The 19,674-nt window shown below is 35.3% G+C and overlaps 1 protein-coding gene across 4 annotated transcripts in view; it reads left to right on the top strand.

The window, feature by feature from the left end:
• Positions 1-19,674, top strand: part of fndc3ba (fibronectin type III domain containing 3Ba) — a 189,620-nt gene that overhangs the window by 116,246 nt on the left and 53,700 nt on the right. For all 4 annotated transcript variants that reach the window (XM_057859806.1, XM_057859805.1, XM_057859803.1 and 1 more), the window contains exons 8-13: positions 12,159-12,217; positions 13,437-13,588; positions 15,422-15,481; positions 15,586-15,730; positions 18,021-18,074; positions 18,150-18,274. In XM_057859806.1, the coding sequence (XP_057715789.1) occupies positions 12,159-12,217; positions 13,437-13,588; positions 15,422-15,481; positions 15,586-15,730; positions 18,021-18,074; positions 18,150-18,274 (595 nt within the window). The remainder of the gene's footprint in view (positions 1-12,158; positions 12,218-13,436; positions 13,589-15,421; positions 15,482-15,585; positions 15,731-18,020; positions 18,075-18,149; positions 18,275-19,674) is intronic.

Genomic DNA, 19,674 nt, shown 5'->3' with positions numbered 1-19,674 from the left:
TGGATTCTCTGTTAAGGTTGTTCGGACAGAATATTAATTAAAGATGAATGAAAACTAAATACTATTGAATATGCCATTATTAACATTTTAAAAATTTAAGTGACGGGTAAAAATAGATAATGACCGGATTTTTATGACCCTGTCAGTCAAAATGACAGACAACGAAAAAGTCTAGCGCAACCTCTGATCGGCAGACGGGGTAAATTTTACCCTCATCGCCGCCTGTCTGTCATCAAGATAGATTTTTTTTGGGAATCTTTCTTTTGTAGTGACAATACCTCATAACAGAATTCACCTCGGGAACTTGTGTGGGGCATGTGCCTTATGTTTACATCGTTCTCCACATTTTTCTCCCGCTTCTTACTTCTTCCATCTTCCGTTTACTGACTATTTCTCTTCATTCATTTCCTTTCATGGTCTGATATGAGTTTTTACCAAATGCGCTACTATCCTCCAGTGGCCAGTTTTATTGCTTTAAAATGGATTTTGAGCGTTGTGCTTTGGAGCGAGCTTGCATCAGAACCTAGAGATGTCTCTTGTGGAAAAAAAAACGTAAAGGACGTATAAATACATTTTTGGGACACTGAAACAATTAAAAATAGAACGGATTTATATGTTTTTGGGAGCAAATGAGGTCGCATGTGTCAATCATTGTTTAACTTGTTAAACAGTGGCTGTGCCAACTCATTTTGTTTAAGTCAGCACCTGGAGCGGATTTGACACTCAATGAAGCATTTAATAATGCGATCTTTTTTAATGGATTGGGCGTCTACTTTTTTACTTGTTTAAAAATAATTCTGTTGGGCAGTAACATGTTTAAAACTTATCATAATTATTAAATTCAAAGTGCTTAAAACCATTTATTAAAATATATATACATAAAAAAAAATTTTTAATGATACTTTGGGGAAAAAGGTAAAAAAAAAAAAAAAAAAAAAAACATGTCTTTCCAATGATAGATCTGAATAAATACATTGAACCAAAAAAAAAAATGGGAGGATCGCTACTTCACGGTTTTTGTCTTATTGCGGCGGGTTCTGGTCCCCATTAACCAGGAAAACGAAGGATCACTGTAATTTATTTTACATATAATAGTGTCCAAACAATTCTGCCTAAAAAAGCTGCGTGTACATCCCATTGCTAACATTTTGGACTTCTTTAGACCGCAAACTCTAATCTTCCTTTATCAACGTCGCAAATTGTACTTTAACCATGACAACCAGTGTTGCAGGTGCAACTGTTTGTGTGTGTAGCCCAGCTGTTGAACACATGCCGTGAATGTTACTTCATGGTGTTTTTTCATCCTTGCTCTTGTCCTCATACTTCCTTTCTCTCAGCTGAGTGATTTTAATCTCCATTGATTAGAGAAGTCAAAAGATCATCTCACTTGTTTTTTCTTTTTTAACCAAGCGCGTGCGTACTCTTCATTGCATTTTTCACATATCAAGATCTTTTTCTGTCCAGGCACAGACAGTGCAAACTGGAGCCGCAGGCCGTCATTCTGCAGGAATGCGACCTCCTCTGCTTTTGCTTTTTTTTTTTTTTTTTTTTTTACATAAATACACACACACTGAAATATGAAAGTCTGTGCGAGGCCAGCCACAGGCAGGATATCAATGGTATCATTCCCATTTGATAGTGCAGCCACGTTACCTCATTGGCTGCCTTTGACAATGATAGACGTCCAATTCATTTGAACTGGGAAGACTGGCTTTAGATGTTCAGTTTTTAATTATGATACTGTAATAATTTGGCGGGTTTTTTGTAAGATAAAATGACTTATAGCAGTGCTTCTCAATTATTTTCTGTTACGCCCCCCCAAGGAAGACGTAACTGTTTCGCGCCCCCCCCCAAACTCTGTCGCCACTTTTAAATAGTACCATTAGTCTATAATACAGTGGTACCTCTACATACGATCGCTTCGACACATGAATTTTTCGACATCCGACGTAAAATTTGACTCGCCATTTGTTTCTACATCCGACGACATGCTCGAAAAACGACGACAATGGCAGCACCGCAGACGAATGCACGGCGGATTTTCTTGTGTGACAAATCAAGACAGGTTTCAGAAAAGGTTGGTACAGGTGGTGAAACAAGGAAAAAGTTGACGCTTACCTTCTAAATGAAGATGCAAATGACAGAAAAATATGAGCGTGGGGTGAAATGGCTCAACAATACATCTCCACGGTCCTCTTCCGACCATCGTTCGCCAGTCTTTATAAGTTAAGCTGACAATTCTTATTGTGGTAACATCTCCAGAGAAATCGCCAGCTTCGCCACGTTTTCATCATTTCTTTCACAACTTATTCAACACAAAACGCCTGCTGTCTGCCGCAATCTACGATGTTCTCAAGAAAGCATTGAAAGCGAAAGTAAACTCTCACCCGCTCCCCTCCCTCTTTGTCACGTCAGCCCCGCGGTGCCTTCAGGTACAGAAAAAAACGTCCGCCTTATTAGAACCCGTTTCGTTACACTATTACAGGAATTATTATTATTATTATATTATTAATCCGATTTTTATTTATTATTTACAGTGGTACCTCTACGTACGAAGTTAATCCGTTCCAGGACCTTGTTTGTAAGTCGAAATGGTCGTATGTCGAGCAGGATTTTCCCATAGGAATACATTATAATTCCATTAATTCGTTCCACAGCCCAAAAACCTGCACTAAATCCTTAAAAAATACGGCTGGTACTATTACAAATGGCAATTACATATAGCAAAACAAATAAATAATAAATAAAAATCATGTTTTGAACTACCAATGTGCTATGCTTGTGCTGTGTTTCACCAGTCAGTAAAATGACATTTCTGTATCTGTACACGAGCTGTTTTCTTGTATTCTTCTATTTATTGGTGCTAAAATTAGGATGCGCGTTATAAACGGGTACAATAATTTTCCCGAGATTTTAAAAGTAAATTTGGGGTGTGCATTATACACGGGTGCGCCTTATATTCGGGAAATTACGGTATTTTTGTCCCGATTAGTCAGCCGACTATATTTACGATTAGTCGACTAATCTAATCATTAAGCAATTAAATTTTTTTTAAGGCTTATTAATACACAAAAAGCATTGTGGAACACTTAAATCCGTTATTAAAGTACAAAAAAAACATGTAAATAACAATAATGAATCGCAAATAACCAATTAGGTTAAATGCTGATAGCATTAACTAGTGCAAAAGAATGGAAAGTAAACAGATTCAGAACACTTTCCAACATGATTCAAAACAGTTCTTAAAAAAAAAAAGAAAAAAAATCAAGTATTAATATTATAGTGTACTATTATATGTAATACTGTTATAATAATTGTTCATTGCCAATCAGATTTTTCAAAAAGAGTGGCATTTTAAAGCTATTCTTAGTGTACAATCTGAACTCTGAAGTATGTGGGATTAACTTTTAGCTTTTATTTAGAAATGTTCGCCGGAAGTACTTTCGCTAAACCGCCAACCGTAAGCTTTACACTCCGCAAAAATGGCACTTTTCGTCATTGCTGCATTGGTACTGGAATTGGTATTAGTGCATTGGTGTCAGTAATGGATGTCAGTAATAGATTTTTTTTTTTTCTTTTCATTTTTTCGTTTGCAAATACTGTTAGCCAGCGATTTTTCATGTTTGAAGTGTCGCCTTTTCACCACAAGTTTGCGTTTTGGAGAAGAGTGCCAATGTTTTATAGCAGGCTAAAAGTAGGTTGACTTCCCCCCCCCCATTAGCCTCAATGTAGCAATGCTAACGTTTACGGTGTTTAACATAGACGTGTTTCCTTATTTTGGATGTCCAAAATTTAATTCTGCGGCGTGTTGATGACAGATAAACATCTGTGAAAAGAACTGGAGTCTCATATGCCAACAAAACACACGTGTGCATGCACGTACAAATGTATGTATGCACGCACGCATGCACTCGGCGACAAAGCGCAGCCTTGAAAATTACCACCCTCGTTTTTATTTACCGTGCGATAAATGGACTTATTGCATATCACGACAGGCTTAGCAACTTTCATTAAAAATGTTGTTAGTTAGATGAACTTACGATCTGCCAGCTTGTTGTTTTCTGTCGTCTTCCAATATAACAACTGGGTGACGGCGCTTTAGGTGTTCATTCACGGCCGACGTGCAGCTAATGTTGGCATTGAGGAAACGGGATACAACCTTGTACCTTCCTTAGTTTCATTGAAACAAGTCAATGTTTTGACCACTCTGGTGCGTTTGTTTTTTTTTTGGGGTTTGTGCCGCTTTCCCCGCTTGTATACCGAGCGTCTGTGTTTCTTAACTTTGCGCACACATATTTTTTAACCCTTCATTGACCGTCGACGGGATGTTTTGCTCGTCGACGAATTTATGTCATCGATGAGGTCGACTAGTCGGGACAGCTCTAGAGTTAACAGTACTTTAATATTTGTTATAATTAGGGCTGTCAAAATTATCGCGTTAACGGGCGTTAATTAATTTTTTAAATTAATCACGTTAAAATATTTGACGCAATTAAAGCACTAGGCCCGCTCAGACGGATTTAAATGTCAGTACAGTGAAAGGCCAACTTGTTAATTGTGTTTTATGGAGTTTTTCCGCCCTCTGCTGGCGCTTGGGTGTGACTTGCATATGTTATGTGACGTAATGTCGCCCTCTGCTGCCGATTCAGTGCAGCTGATTATTTGGGTTTCGGCGCGCTTTTCTGACGTGATTATATGTCGACGCGAACTCACACTAATAGACAGTGCTATTCAGACCAGCTAACGTCCGCATCCAGTATTCAGTGGCAGTTCTCATAGCCCCATCACACTGTTTGTGTCTAATACATGCATCGCTTGTGAGTTATATTCCTCCTTTGTTTATATTCATGAGCATTAGATAGTTATTGATGATGTGTATTTGAATTTGTTCACATATATGGTGAAATGCAGTTACATTGTTAGATGCTTGTGAGCTAATTGGCTAGTGCTACTGCTCAAATGGACACGTGTGTGTACATTTTATGTTATTTTGTGTTTTACGCAAGTTATTGACACATTGCCTTGTTATTTTCAGTTTTACAAAAATACAAGAAATGTGCTCCTGTCAAAAAGAGATGACTTCAGTAAAGCCCATGCAACTTTGCCACACCGTCTGATTTCTTTTTGGAACTTATGTTCGCTATCTGTCAATTTGTGTACTCACACACATTGAGGACAGAATAGGGCTACTAGTTTATTTTTTGATTGAAAGTTTTACAAATTTTTTTAAAACGAAAACATTAAGAGGCGTTTTATTATAACATTTCTATAACTTGTACTAATATTCATCTTTTAAGAACTACAAGTCTTTCTATCCATGGATCACTTTAACAGAATGTTAATAATGTTAATGCCATCTTGTTGATTTATTGTTATAATAAACAAATACAGTCCTTATGTACCGTATGTTGAATGTATATATCCATCTTGTCTTATCTTTCCATTCCAACAATAATTTACAGAAAAATATGGCACATTTTATAGATGGTTTGAATTGCGATTAATTACGATTAATTAATTTTTAAGCTGTAATTAACTCGATTAAAAATTTTAATCGTTTGACAGCCCTAGTTATAATCAATATTTTCAATTATTCCTACAGTAGAAATGAAAGGTTATGTCAATGTGAACTCCAGTGGACACATTAGCAACAACAGTTCTTTTGATTGAAACTTTGGAATTAAGTTTGCCCACTACCACAAATGTTCCCATATTTTCCTGCTGCCAACGTTTGTCCTTGCTTATCGTCTTACGCTCAGGATGTGAAGTCAGACGCTAAAGAGGAAGTGTGGGCAGCACATTTGTGTGTATGTGTGTGTGTGTGTTGACTCCTTGCGGTTCTCATTAAAGAGTTTAGCAGCTGGCCTCAGTGATCGCAAGTCTCAACACTGAACATTTTTTTGTCTTTCGTTAAATCTCTGCATCTAAGGAGATGGGAGATTCTATAGGTGATATAATACAACAATTTGCAGTATTTATGTTTTAATGATTTTGTTTTTGTTTTTAGCAAAACATCATTTCGTCTTAACTAAATTTTGTCAATACAGAAAAATGATATTTAACTCACTATGATAATTTTATCATTGTTGTATATCAAAATTTGACATTTTTTGCACCTTTTTTTTGTTTGTTTTGTTTTCAGTAAATTTGGCACGTTGATTGATATTTACATTTATTGACATGTCAATTTGGAAATATTATCTACATAATTTTGACATTTTGAACTGAAGTAAGTGAAAGAAATAGTTTTCAAATGAGGAAACGTATTTTGTTCATTCTTTTTTTTCTGGATAAATTTGACATTTTTAGCAGAGAAAAAAGTTGATTGATTTCTATAAATTTGATACATTCATATAAAAACTATTTACCAGTATTTCTACTAGATTTGTTTTCACCTGAAAAGACGTTTGAGCAAATATAGCTTTGCTTGAGCTTTAAATTTAATGATTTACAACAGCAATTAAAAAAATATGTATGTTAATTTATTAATTTTTTTTGTCAGATTAATGCTGCTTTCTCTCTAGTCAACACACACACACACACAGAACTTGCAAATCTGGTGGTTATGAAGCCCACCATGTTTTTGCAGGGCAATTGACAGGAATTTTTAAATAATGATATTTATGTGTTATGATAAGCTAATTAGTAACAGTACTTAAATGTAGAGTCTTACCAAAGGACACAGTATTTGAATAAAATTTTAAAAACGAAAATACAATGCAATTCAGTGCAATGTCGGAGCTGGGACAGATATGTTCAAATATCGACCACAAGATGTCGCCATTTTGCTTTTCAATTGAGCACAACACTTAGCGCGGGCTAGAAAACCCTGGCGACCCACAAGGTTTATTAAACACTGGGGTAAATAAAACTTTGACAAATTTGTTACTTCTATTCTCACTTTTGAAAACTTTCCTTTTTTCAACTGACGAAGCATTAATTTGAACACAATTGTGTATCATTATGAAAACACTACTTGAAATTTGAAGCAAAATCGTTTTTTAATGGCGTAATGCGTCAACCAATTGACTTCCATTGACACATCATCATCCTGAGTTCAACAGGTGAAGTGCGTACAGTAGCTCTGCTGTGAGTTTTTCGAACACACACTGGCATAAAAGAGAGGTCGACCCGAGGTTGAACTTCCATGACATCACGGTTGCCATGACTCACATGTGTCGCCCCAGGCAGCTCCGCAAACACACACGCACACACGTTGTGATTTACAGTAGTTGAAACTGAAATGGAGAAAGCAGGCCTCTTCTGCATGGAAAATTTGGGGGACCTCATGTGGAGTGCGATGATGGAAAGCGTCTGGAGGGGTTGGGTGAATCGGAGGTCCCCCAGTCAGTCACGTGTGCAGCCGCAAATAATTTATTACATTATATTTTGAAGAATACAGCGGGGATATGAAATTCATAATACAAGTCGTGAAAGGTTCTATTTATTGAAATGAATGGAAATGCCGTTAATGTTTGTTAAATAGTTTCACCTTTATTTTTTAATTGTTTTTTTTTTTTTTTTTTTTTTTTTTTACGTGTATTTTATGTTGACCTTAATGATTTAACTATCTTAAAAATGAAAAAAGCCGTTTAAGTAATATTTATCTTTAATACAGGCTGGGGTGAAAGTGGCTACAATTTCTTACCGGAACTCCCCGACGTGAAGGTCGCCACAAAGCCAGAAATTTTGTTTATTTATTTTCATTTGGGGGGGGGGGTCAAACCTCCTAAAACTAGTGAAATGCAAAGAAAACTGTTTTAGCACAGTTATTTCTATAACACATACAAAAACTGATTTTCAAGTTAACAAAAATAACCATAACCCCAACCAACCTCCATCTCCTAATTTTTATTTTCCCTCATTTCCTCACATACTAAATGCCAAATTTCAATTTTAACTAAAGAACATAGGATGTATATTAAAATTGAAGTTAATGTAAACATTTAATTTTGCTTTCTTTTTTAAAAATTGTTTATTTAATAATAAAGATAAAGTAACATACATTCAGAAAAATAAGTACAATTGACTTATATTATGCAGAGTGAAATGGAATATATTTTGAAGATCATACATCAACATTTGACTTTTTTAAATCATAAGGAAATGAATAAGTAGCCTAACATAAATGAACAAGTTCAAGAAAAAAAATGCACATTTGAACCAAACAGAGCTAACTATCTGTGCTGATCACATGTCAGTATGTCAGCCAATTGAACGGATAAATGAGTCCAGGCGTTTTGCTTTGCTGCGTGCATTCGCACTGATGTGACTCATCATCGTCAGACTCGGATAACTGCAGCAGCTGGGGAAACCTCCATAGTGTCCGCGGAATAACATAAATAACAAATATCGGTGGAAACGGATTACGCTACACAAGCACTTTATTATGCTTGTTGTTAACACTTGTGTATGTAAATCTGATGTTGGTAGATTGTTTTCTTCTTTGAGATGAAATGCATGTGTGGCAGCTTAGCATTTTTTTTTTTTTTTTTTTTTTTTTTTTTTTTAAGCATAGCGTTTTGACAGTGAGACATCATATTTTTGGAATCAAAGCACCGTGTACCGGAACAGCATTCCGGCCCTGAATCTTATACCGGAACGCAGTTCTGGCCCTGAATCTTATACCGGAACTGCGTTCCTGACCGTTCTGGCCCACTTTCACCCCTGAATACAGGGTGTTCATAAAGTCTCTTTACCATTTCAAAAATTTATTAAAAATGCAATTGATTAGATATTTTATTCAGATTTGTTCTATTGTATCCAGCGTTTATTGAAGTTTTTTTTTTTTTTTTTACCTCTTTTAATCCACTTCTACATGGGCACCATTAGTTGCATGAAGCACATCAAGACGGTACTCGATTTCTTGCCATGTTTACCTTGACCTTTTAACTGAATATGTGGCACCACAACTGAATGACCTTCAACCAACCATCATTTTTCAGCAAGATGGTGCACCACCACAGTGGGGGCTGCATGTTCGTGGGTTCCTCAATCAAACATTTCCAGACCGATGGATTGGAAGTGATGGGCCAATTCCTTTGCCGCGACATTCACCAGATATCACTCCGCTGGACTTCTTTCTATGGGGCTATGTTAAAGATATTGTGTATTGAACAAAGATAAAGGATATTACTGACCTTAAGTGAAGGATTACTGATGCCATTGCCACAATTGATGAGGCTATGCTACAGCGAACATGGCAAGAAATCGATTACCGTCTTGATTTGCTTCGTGCAACTAATGGTGCCCGTGTAGAAGTGTATTAAAAGATGTAAAAAAAAAAAAAAAAAAAAACTTCAATAAACGATGAGTACAATAGAACAAATCTGAATAAAATATCTAATCAATTGCATTTTTAATAAATTTTTGAAATGGTAAAGAGACTTTAAGGACACCCTGTATAATCATTTGTTTGTATTTAAATTCATTTGTTAGCTTTAATTAAAATACATTGAATTAAATGCTTTTTAACTTATTTCATGAATCCTTATCTACATTAAACATGTTTAATGTCATATTTTTGGCATTTTGTGACATTTCTGGAAATAATCCACAGATCATTTCATTGAGTGATTGTATAATTTTTTAAAATAATACATGTACAGTGGTACCTCGACATACGATCCCTTCGACACACGATCTTTTTGACATCCGACGTAAAATTTGACTCGCCATTTGTCCCTACATCCGACGACATGCTCGAAATACCACGACAAGACAGTGCCGCAGACGGACGCGCGGCGGATTTTCTTGTGAGAATAATCAACACAGGTTTCAAAAAGGTTGGTACAGGTGGTTAAACAAGGAAAAAGGTGACGCTTACCATTGAAATGAAGATGCAAATGACAGAAAAATATAAGCGTGGTGTGCGCATCCGTGTACTGACTCAACAATACAGCCGTAGAATGTCTACCATTTCCACGGTCAACAATTTAAAGCCTTCAAAGCCTTAAAAAAAGATGCAAATTAATGGAGTTATAATGTATTCTTATGGGAAAATCCTGCTCGGCATACAACCATTTCGACTTACAAACAAGTAAGCCTGTTGCAATATGCAATAATTCCATTTATCGCACGATGAATAAAATGAAGGCGGTAATTTTTCCGCTGCGATTTATCGCCTCGCGTGCACATGCGCACGCACTAGATATCATGAAATAGCAAACTAGATGTGCTACGTCCCATGCCATTGGCTACGTGAGCCCAGAGTGATTATGGGACATGTAGTCCATATACTACATCGATGAATTATAAACCACCATGACTGAATGGGAGTTAAGCAGGCCAAATCAATCCATACCAGTGACTATAGATAATGCTGCAAATATTGTTAGTTCAGTACGTGACACAGATGGATTCGGACCACAAATAGGATGTTTTGCTCATGTAGTAAACCTAGCTGCTAAGAGAGCTTTAGCAATCAACAGTGTGTCCCGCTTCACTTTACAACAGTAAAGATTTTTCTCAGCACTTTTATACAAAATTTCTTCAGATCAGTAAGAAGTAAGCACATATATATTATGCACTAAAATGCATGTTTATATCATGGCAATTTAATTTTTGCTCGTTGGAAAAAAAAACTAAATTGAATTGAATTGAATCGAAAATCGTGTCCCCCATATCGAAAATCGTACCGAACCGTGACTAAACTGTATCGTTGCATCGCTATGGAACACCATAGCAGAAGCTTTGAGGGGAAAAGTTTTCATTTGCCTAACTGCTTAAGTTATTAAGTGCAATTTTATTTTTTTTCTTGAAAAACACATTTTATTTATTCTGTGTTTCTGTGTGGTATTAATATTGTTGTCTTTTACTTAAGAGGCTTGGTCTAATGCAGGGGTGTCCAAACTTTTTGCCAAGGGGGCCAGATTTGGTGTGGTAAAAATGTGGGGGGGCGACCTTGGCTGACGTCCTTTACGCTGAACAATATATTTAAGCAAATTTTAGCAAACCATTCTGTGTGTCACATTTGTTTTATTATATTTTTTAAATTAATAATTTCAACAATCTCGCAACTAGCGTTCTCTTTCGACTCTCGGGCTCTTACGAAATACTGCTGCTGTGAAATTAAACTAGCTTCAAAGGTTGCTTCAATTTCTCGCTGCATATCTTCCCTGTAATCTTGTCGTACATGTTAGCGTGTCTTGTTTGGTAATATCGCCTCACATTGAATTCTTTAAAAACAGCGACTATCTCTTTGCAAATGAGGCAGACACAGTTGTTGCATATTTTATTGAAGAAATAGTCCAATTTCCACCTATCCTTGAAGCGTCAGCCATCGCAGTCAACTTTTTTTTTGTTGATTGTCGCCATTTTAGAAAATTGGAAGTCAAGGATCACACCGGGTAATGTTGCTTAGAGTGCTGCTGCCTTTTAGTGGGTAAATGAGGAGCAGCATTTAGTGTGTAGGCTACTTCATATGCTGGTAGCAGTACTGCTGACCAATTTATTAAGTCTGTGTGCGGATCAGACAATATTGATCTTATGACAGAGGCTGGGGGCCGGATTAAATTTGACCACGGGCCGCATTTGGCCCTCGGGCCGGATTTTGGACATGTCTGGTCTAATGTTTTTAGTTGTGATTTCTTAAAAAGTATTTTTGAATTTAAGAGTAAACATTTATCGCGTTTAAATGGGTGTACTTGATCTATTAATATATACTGTATTCTCATTGTGTTATTGTAAAATGGTTTTTGGAAAAAAAAATTGGGGGTGGGGCGCAATAATATCGCATATCGCAATAATTTAAGAGAGAAACTATCGCACACTAAAATTTGTTATCGCGACAGGCCTACAAACAAGGTCCTGGAACAAATTAACTTCATGTGTAGAGGTACCACTGTACTTGTACCTTGTAAAAATGGCTTAATATTAATTTTAGTCATTGTAGACAATCATATTTTTCATTTCTGTTACCCAAAAAAACACTCCATGATCTGCATAACTCCACTTTGAAATAAAATTTCATTTACTGTTTCCTATAAATACTACTTAACACTTGCCCTTCCAAAAAAGAGTAAGTGAAAGGCTGTGTTCAAGGAGAACACGCTATTCAATAAAGGCGTTCTTAATGTTTCTAAAAAGACATATTACTTGTTTTTCTCTTTTTGAAACATGTTACATGTGTTCATGAAATCATTTTTCTCCTCCTCCAGATCACGATTCAGAGGCGAAACGTGTTCAAGACATGCTGTCTACTATCGACAAACCACAGGTTTGTGCGCGCACACACGAAAACATTCGTCAATCAGCTCCTTGTCTTGCGATTTCTTTGCCTGCCTATGATGTTTTACCATATTTCCACTCTGTCTGGATTGCTAACGTAAAAATCAGATGCTTACGGGCCGGGGGGAAAAAAAACCAAACTTTTTTTGTACACTCGGCTTTGTTTTTCTTTTCTTTGAGTATGCAATAGAGGCTGCGGCAGTGCTCTGTGTCCACACGAGGGCAACATCCAATCATTTTTTTAAGCTAACATATTTGGAGGCGCAATGTGTGTGTTTTTTATATGCTGATACAAGCAATAGTTTTACAGCAAATTGAGTAGTAGAGAAATTAGCAACTATTCTGGTAGGTGAATCGTTAAGTTAAACCAAAATTGGTCCAAATCTTCTTAGTGATAAATATATATATTTTTTTAATTATTAAATTTATTAGGGTAATGGAAGCTTCCACTTGGGGAAAATATATACATACAGTATATCCTGTATATACATAATATAGTAAAAAAAAAAATATATATATATATATATATATATATATATATATTTTTTTTTTTTTTTGCATTTTTAATTTAGAGAAAAAAAATAATGGGTAAGAAAAACCCTTATAATTTTTATTTTAGTTTTTTGTTTTCAATTAAATGTTAAATCATATTTTTTTTAAATTGTTTTTCATCATTGTTTTTTTTTTTTTTTTATATTCACAATTTTTTCTATAAAAACAAGGGAGCAAACTAAATTAAATGGCCTTTTAAATTATTAGTGTTTAAGTTGAATGTTCATATTTTTTTAAATTTATAAACATGTTTAATTAACCTCAAATCTGTCAAATTTCTCATTTCTGTAGTGCTCAAGCTTCCATTGAGACTAGAACTACAAACCTTTTAAAATGTATTTAGTCGAGAATGATGATGTCGATGTATTTGATTTACTTTCGCAGGCCAAACAAATTGACATAGCGGGCCGGATCTGGCCCACCGCTGCGAGTTTAACACCTGCACTTTAACACTTTCATTGCCATTGATAGCGATAGACCCCTAATCCATTTGAACTGGATTCAAATGGACTGGACAGCTATCACCGCCAATGAGTTAGTGGTATATGTGATTTTTTTTTCAATCGACTCAAAAGTTGACAATAAAGTAATCCGTGAACTTGGATTCTGAGCAGACCCATGCAATTTCTGCCTTAACAAGTGCGTCCGCTTCTTAGGTGTCCAATCTGCAGGCCCGAGCCGTGCGCCTGTCTTGGGGGCCCCCCACTGGCCTGGCGAGCAGGCACAGCAACGGCATGCCAGTGTCGTGTTCCTACGAAGTGTCCCTCTCAGATAAAGGGCGAGACGGGAAGTTTCGCCTCATCTACAGGTAATTGTTGGGAAAACATGTCTTTGTTTGGGCTGAATGAATGAATAATTTTGAGAGTTTTAGGGGGAGAGAAAATAAAAGATTTGCACTGAATGTGTTTATTTTGATCAGAAATTGTATTTTAACTAGGGCTGTCAAAATTATCGCGTTAACGCGCGGTAATTAATTTTTTTAATTAATCACGTTAAAATATTTGACGCAATTAACGCACATGTCCCGCTCAGAAAGTATTCTGCCTTTTGGTAAGTTTTCGCTTTGCGACATGGTTTATTGTTTTCTTGCCAGTTCATTATGGCTGCACGACGTCTCGGGCTGATAATGTTGTGCTTATATGATCCTTGGACAAGATTTGTCCGTAAGTATGGTTGTTGTTAAGAATGTACATATTATGTTAGCTTTTTGTTTATGTTTAGTGAACCTGTATAGCGTGCTAAGCTAACATTGTTGCTAATGCAATGCTTGTGTACTTTTTGTAGTTTTACGACGGTCTACAGAGGACAATGGTTTGAGGCCATTTTATTAATAAATCAGATGAAAAAGGAAGAAGTCTAATTATTAAGGCGTCGTTCACTAGCTGTCTAGCTTTGGAAAAAGTAGACGCTTCGGAGTGAGGACGGCATAGACAGATTTAAATGACAGTAGAGTGAAATGCCCACTACAGTCTTTATGTACCGTATGTTGAATGTATATATCCATCTTGTGTCTTATCTTTCCATTCCAACAATTTATTTTACAGAATATATATATAATTTACAGAAAAATATGGCATATTTTATAGATGGTTTGAATTGCGATTAATTGCGATTAATTACGATTAATTAATTTTTAAGCTGTAATTAACTCGATTAAAAATTTTAATCGTTTGACAGCCCTAATTTTAACTCTTCATAGTAACTGTAATCGCACACAAATTCAATGAAAATGTAAGTAACTCTGATGTTTCTTACAATTTGTTTTTTCTTATCAGCAACCTTCATATCAACTTATGAACTAGAAAAAGATTTTTTTTTTTTTCACTAAATTTGATGCATTTAGTTGGGGTGAATTTTTCTGAATCTGATGCTTTATTGGGAAAATAATAGTAAAAAAAAAAAAGTCTAAATGTTTTGTTTTTTTTTTTAAAGAAATTTGATGTTGTCTTTAGAAAAAAATGCCAATGTTTTAATAAAAGTAATCTCTTCGGCTAAATATTAGAAAATTACATATTTTTAATAATTTTTTTTACCTTTGCTGTTCAGCTGATTGACATGGAGAATAGAAATCTGAGTGTCCGATTGCTCTGGGGAAAAAAAATAGATTTCTGAAGATATGTCGCATTTTATGAAAAATGTATTTGTTTGAAAGAAAATGAATGATTAGTCGAATTTTTCTTTATCCCAGACAATAGCTATAGGTCTGGTTTAATTACCTGACTTGTTCTATCAATAAGTGTTCTATCTATAAGTGTACACTAGATGAACTGAATACAACGAAAATGAATGATTTTACCGACTCAAATTACATTTTTCTATCCAAATTATTATCAGGGACAAAAATTACATGCAGAATCTGTTTTGTTTTTTTTTCCCTAGAAAAAGGGATTGTTTGAAACATAATTGTTGTTTCACATTGTATAAATGCAGGCTGGAAAGATTTTTGTTGGATGTGAATTTACAATTATTCATTGGAAAAATTCATCTCAACTCCATTTGAGAGACAGTTGGAGCTATTTGAAGCAAATGATACTTTTAATTGGCAAAACATTTCATTCCATGCAAGGTCGATATTTGAACTAGTCATGCCTAAATTGTTTAGTGATTGTCATGGGGATTTTTTTTTTGTCGTGTTTCAAAGTGGTGAAGAACTGGAGTATCATCTTAAAGATTTAAGGCCTGCGACCGACTACCACGTACGGTAGGTCTGCCAACTTTAAAAAAAAAAAAAAAAAAAAAATCCAAAAGACTTTTTGTGTGTGAATTTGCAATTGACCGTTGTGGTGTTTGCGTGTTTGCTTTCAGAGTGTGCGCCACGTACAACTCGGTGCGTGGCTCGTGCTCCGAAGCGTCCTCCTTCACCACGCACAGCAGCGTCAGCGTTCCCGACGTCCCGCTGGCTCCCAAGCTTTCCCATCGCACCAAAAGCACCCTCTCTTTACAGTGGAAGGTAATCATAGAATAGTGGGTTCTTAAAAATGTTTGTTTTGACTAAATTTGATGGGGGTTTTTGGGGGGTCAAAATAAATAAAATCTTTTCAGAATAGAAATCTAGTAATTTTATTTACTAAATGCAGTTGTAACAGAAAAATGCTCTTTAACTGACAGTCAAATTGATATTTTTAGAAGACATTTTTTAAGGAAATTGACATATTTTTGCAATAATACCTGACTGCTGCCCACAGTAAACAGCCGCCATCTTAAAGCAGTAGACTTCTCAGGAAGGCTCTGTTGTAGCGAACCTTCCAAGCGAACCTAAATAACTTTTTATCTAAACTCCTAAATCGGCAAAATCTTAACTTGAATCTATCTTTAAATGAGGAAACGGTTTTAAAATTTTCACGTTGAAAGTAGACAGAACGGAAATAATGCAATAATGGAAGCAATTTTTTTACAACTTTAATGGTTGATTCACGACATTAAATGACTTCCAAACATAGCAAAGGTTACAACCTAGTTATTGCAATATCTGCAAAGAATTGGGCTAGGGCCTATTGTCCCAAAAACCCTTTGAACTTCGCATAGTAAATTCTTCGCGCCACCGTACCAAAGCAGACGTGGTTTGGAGGGGCGTAGTTTGTATTAGGCGTGGTTGGTAGCGTGGCTGCGGCCGGCATTCAGCCCCTTCTCCATTTTTGGGAAAAACCTCGGTTATATTTATTTGATGCTTTGACCTGAAAAAACACATTTGATCGACTAAATATTTTGTTTGAGCTTGAATCTAAAGTTAATTATTTTTGTAGAAAAATAATCTTTTTTTTTTATATAATTACAGTAAATTTAATATTTTTGTCATAATTTTCCCTGAACAAATCTGAATTTAATTGAATTTAATATGATTTAAGAAATCAATTAAAAAAAAAATTTTTTTTTTCTTTGTAAGAGAAAGTATCGCGAAAAGGTTTTGGTTTTAAGTCATTGACACTCTGTTTTCTGTAAAAACTTGAACATAATACCTATCTTGTTGAAGGGAAACCAGTAATATGCTGTATATCGAGTCATATATAGATTTATTTGCTTATCAATCACGAGATTTATTGTCTGTTTGTCCCAACATATGTACACATTTTGTATACTATTTATGACATCCCAATTTTTTTTTTTCCTATATATATACATTTTTTGTTGTGAGTCCAATAAAAGTTCCAAAAAACATAAAACTTTGATAAAATTTGATTTTTTTGTTGAAAAAAAAATTAATATAAATTTGGTGCATGTATTTTAAATAGGGCTGTCAAAATTATCGCGTTAACAGACGGTAATTAATTTTTTTTAATTAATCACGTTAAAATATTTGACGCAATTAACGCACATGCCCCGCTCAAACAGATTAAAATGACAGCACAGTGTCATGGCCACTTGTTACTTGTGTTTTTTGGCGTTTTGTTGGCCTCTGCTGGCGCTTGGGTGCGACTGATTTTATGGGTTTAAGCACCATGAGCATTGTGGAATTATTGACCTCAACAATGGCGAGCTACTAGTTTATTTTTTGATTGAAAATTTTACAAATTTTATTAAAACGGAAAAATTAAGATGGGTTTTAATATAAAATTTCTATAACTTGTACTAACATGTATCTTTTAAGAACTACAAGTCTTTCTATCCATGGATCGCTCTAACAGAATGTTAATGTTAATGCCATTATTGTTATAATACAAAAAAATACAGTACTTATGTACAGTATGTTGAATGTATACATCCGTCTTGTGTCTTATCTTTCCAGTCCAACAATAATTTACAGAAAAATATGGCATATTTTATAGATGGTTTGAATTGCGATTAATTACGATTAATTAATTTTTAAGCTGTGATTAACTCGATTAAAAATTTTAATCGTTTGACAGCCCTAATTTTAAGTAAAAATTCAATTTTCTAAATGTATTATTTTGAAGAATACAGGCATTTAAACTCAGTTGTACATATTTATACATTAACACTTTCAACGCGACTAGTTGACATCCAGTCCATTTGAACTGCCAACTGCTAGCTCTCCCAGTTCAAATGAATTGCAAGTTTATCGCAGTCAATGGCAGCTAATGAGTTAATACAAAGGTATTAGACATTTTTGTCTAATAAAGGCAATGCATTTCCTTATTTTCTTTTAACCGTAAAAAAAAACCAAATTTAATTTTTTCATTGGCACAATGTATTTTAACTTGATTGTACACTTTTGACAAAAAAAAAAACTGTCACACATTTCAATATGTCTAATCTATTGTTTGTCCACGTTTCACGTTTAGCCACCAAACGACAACGGCTCCAAAATCACAAACTACCTGCTCGAGTGGGACGAGGTAAGTACAAATTTGGATGATTTTCTTTACCGAATGATTCTTGTTGAGGATTTGCTTATTTGTGCGACGACGCAGGGAAAGAAGAACAGTGTTTTCCGGGAATGTTACTTCGGGAGCCAGCGACACTATAAGCTGACACGTCTGTTCCCCGCCTGCGCTTACACCTTCAGGGTGGCGGCCCACAACGACATGGGCACAAGGTAACGGCAACAGCAAAGCACGCTTATTAGTGATGAGAGTTTGTATGGATGGTAGTTATCCTTCCATTTACTCTCCCGTGTGGCAGTACGCTGGGGAACATGCATGTTATTTAGGGTGAGCACATGAGGAGACGCGGTGGAAAATCGATGTGGTTATAATGATTGTATGGCAGCCATTGAATAAATGGATGCACACGAACATACAGTGAAAAACTATGAGGGGCCGTAAAAGACATTTTTCATTCTGGCCCTCTCACACACAGACACATGCATTTTCATCTGACATTTAAACAGATTGTCTCATATTCATACATTTTTACTTTCACATTCATACATTTTTACTTTAACATTCATACATTTCCACTCTCACGTTCATACATTTTCGCTCTCACATTCATACATTTTCACTCACATTAATATATTTTTGCTCTCACATTCATATATTTTCACTTTCACATTCATTAATTTTCACTTTCACGTTCAAACATTTTTAGTTTCATATTCATTCATTTTCGCTCTCATATTAATAAATTTTCACTCTCATATTCATACATTTTCACTCTCACATGCATTTTCACTGTGTGTGTGTGTAGAAAGAAAATATATATAAATGACAGGAGAATATAATGATATAAGAGTGAATATATATCTGTGTGAGAGGAGAATATATGGTGGAAAACTCTCAGGTGCTCTGAGACCTGGCCAATTTTCAAAATTGTCCGATATGCATGTGTGATACATCATTGGAAAGCTTAAAATCTCAATTTTCTGGGGGAAGAAAAATTTTGAACAGGAGGGCATTTTTAAAAAAAAAATTTTTTTTTTAAACATTTTTTAAACAGAGAAACCCTATCTGGAGGTGAGAGCATGAAAGAGCAGAATTAAAGACGCCATGACTTTAACGAGATATTATCGCAGTGCTTACCTTTTTTCGATCCAAAAACTCCATGTGGCATGTATCACTGAGTGTCAAGACACAGCTGTGAATGGCCACAGCTGGATTGTTTTGGGGATTTTATGGGTGAAACATGGTAATATAACAAGGGTCGCGATGCAGAAATCGCAGAAATCCAAGGAGTGGTCGAGATTTCTTTTTTCATATATTGATCCTTTTAAACGTTTTTTTTTAAATTTCCCAATCTTTCTTTGTTTGGACCGATTATTTATCATCTAACATATCGGAGAAAATGCGACAGAAACAAAAAAAAAAATACAATTACCGTAATTTTCCAAATATAAGGCGCACCCATGTATAACACAAACCCCAAATTTACTTGTAAAATCTAGGGAAAATATTGTACCCGTGTATAACGCGCACCTTAATTTTAGCACCAATAAATACAAGAAAACAGAGCTCGTGTACAGATACAGAAATGTAATTTTACTGACTGGTGAAACAC

The sequence above is a fragment of the Corythoichthys intestinalis genome, chromosome 15, assembly GCF_030265065.1.
Source record: "Corythoichthys intestinalis isolate RoL2023-P3 chromosome 15, ASM3026506v1, whole genome shotgun sequence".
Lineage (NCBI taxonomy): Eukaryota > Metazoa > Chordata > Actinopteri > Syngnathiformes > Syngnathidae > Corythoichthys > Corythoichthys intestinalis.
The sequence above is the reverse complement of the archived record's forward strand: the minus strand, read 5'-3'. Positions and strand labels throughout refer to the sequence as shown.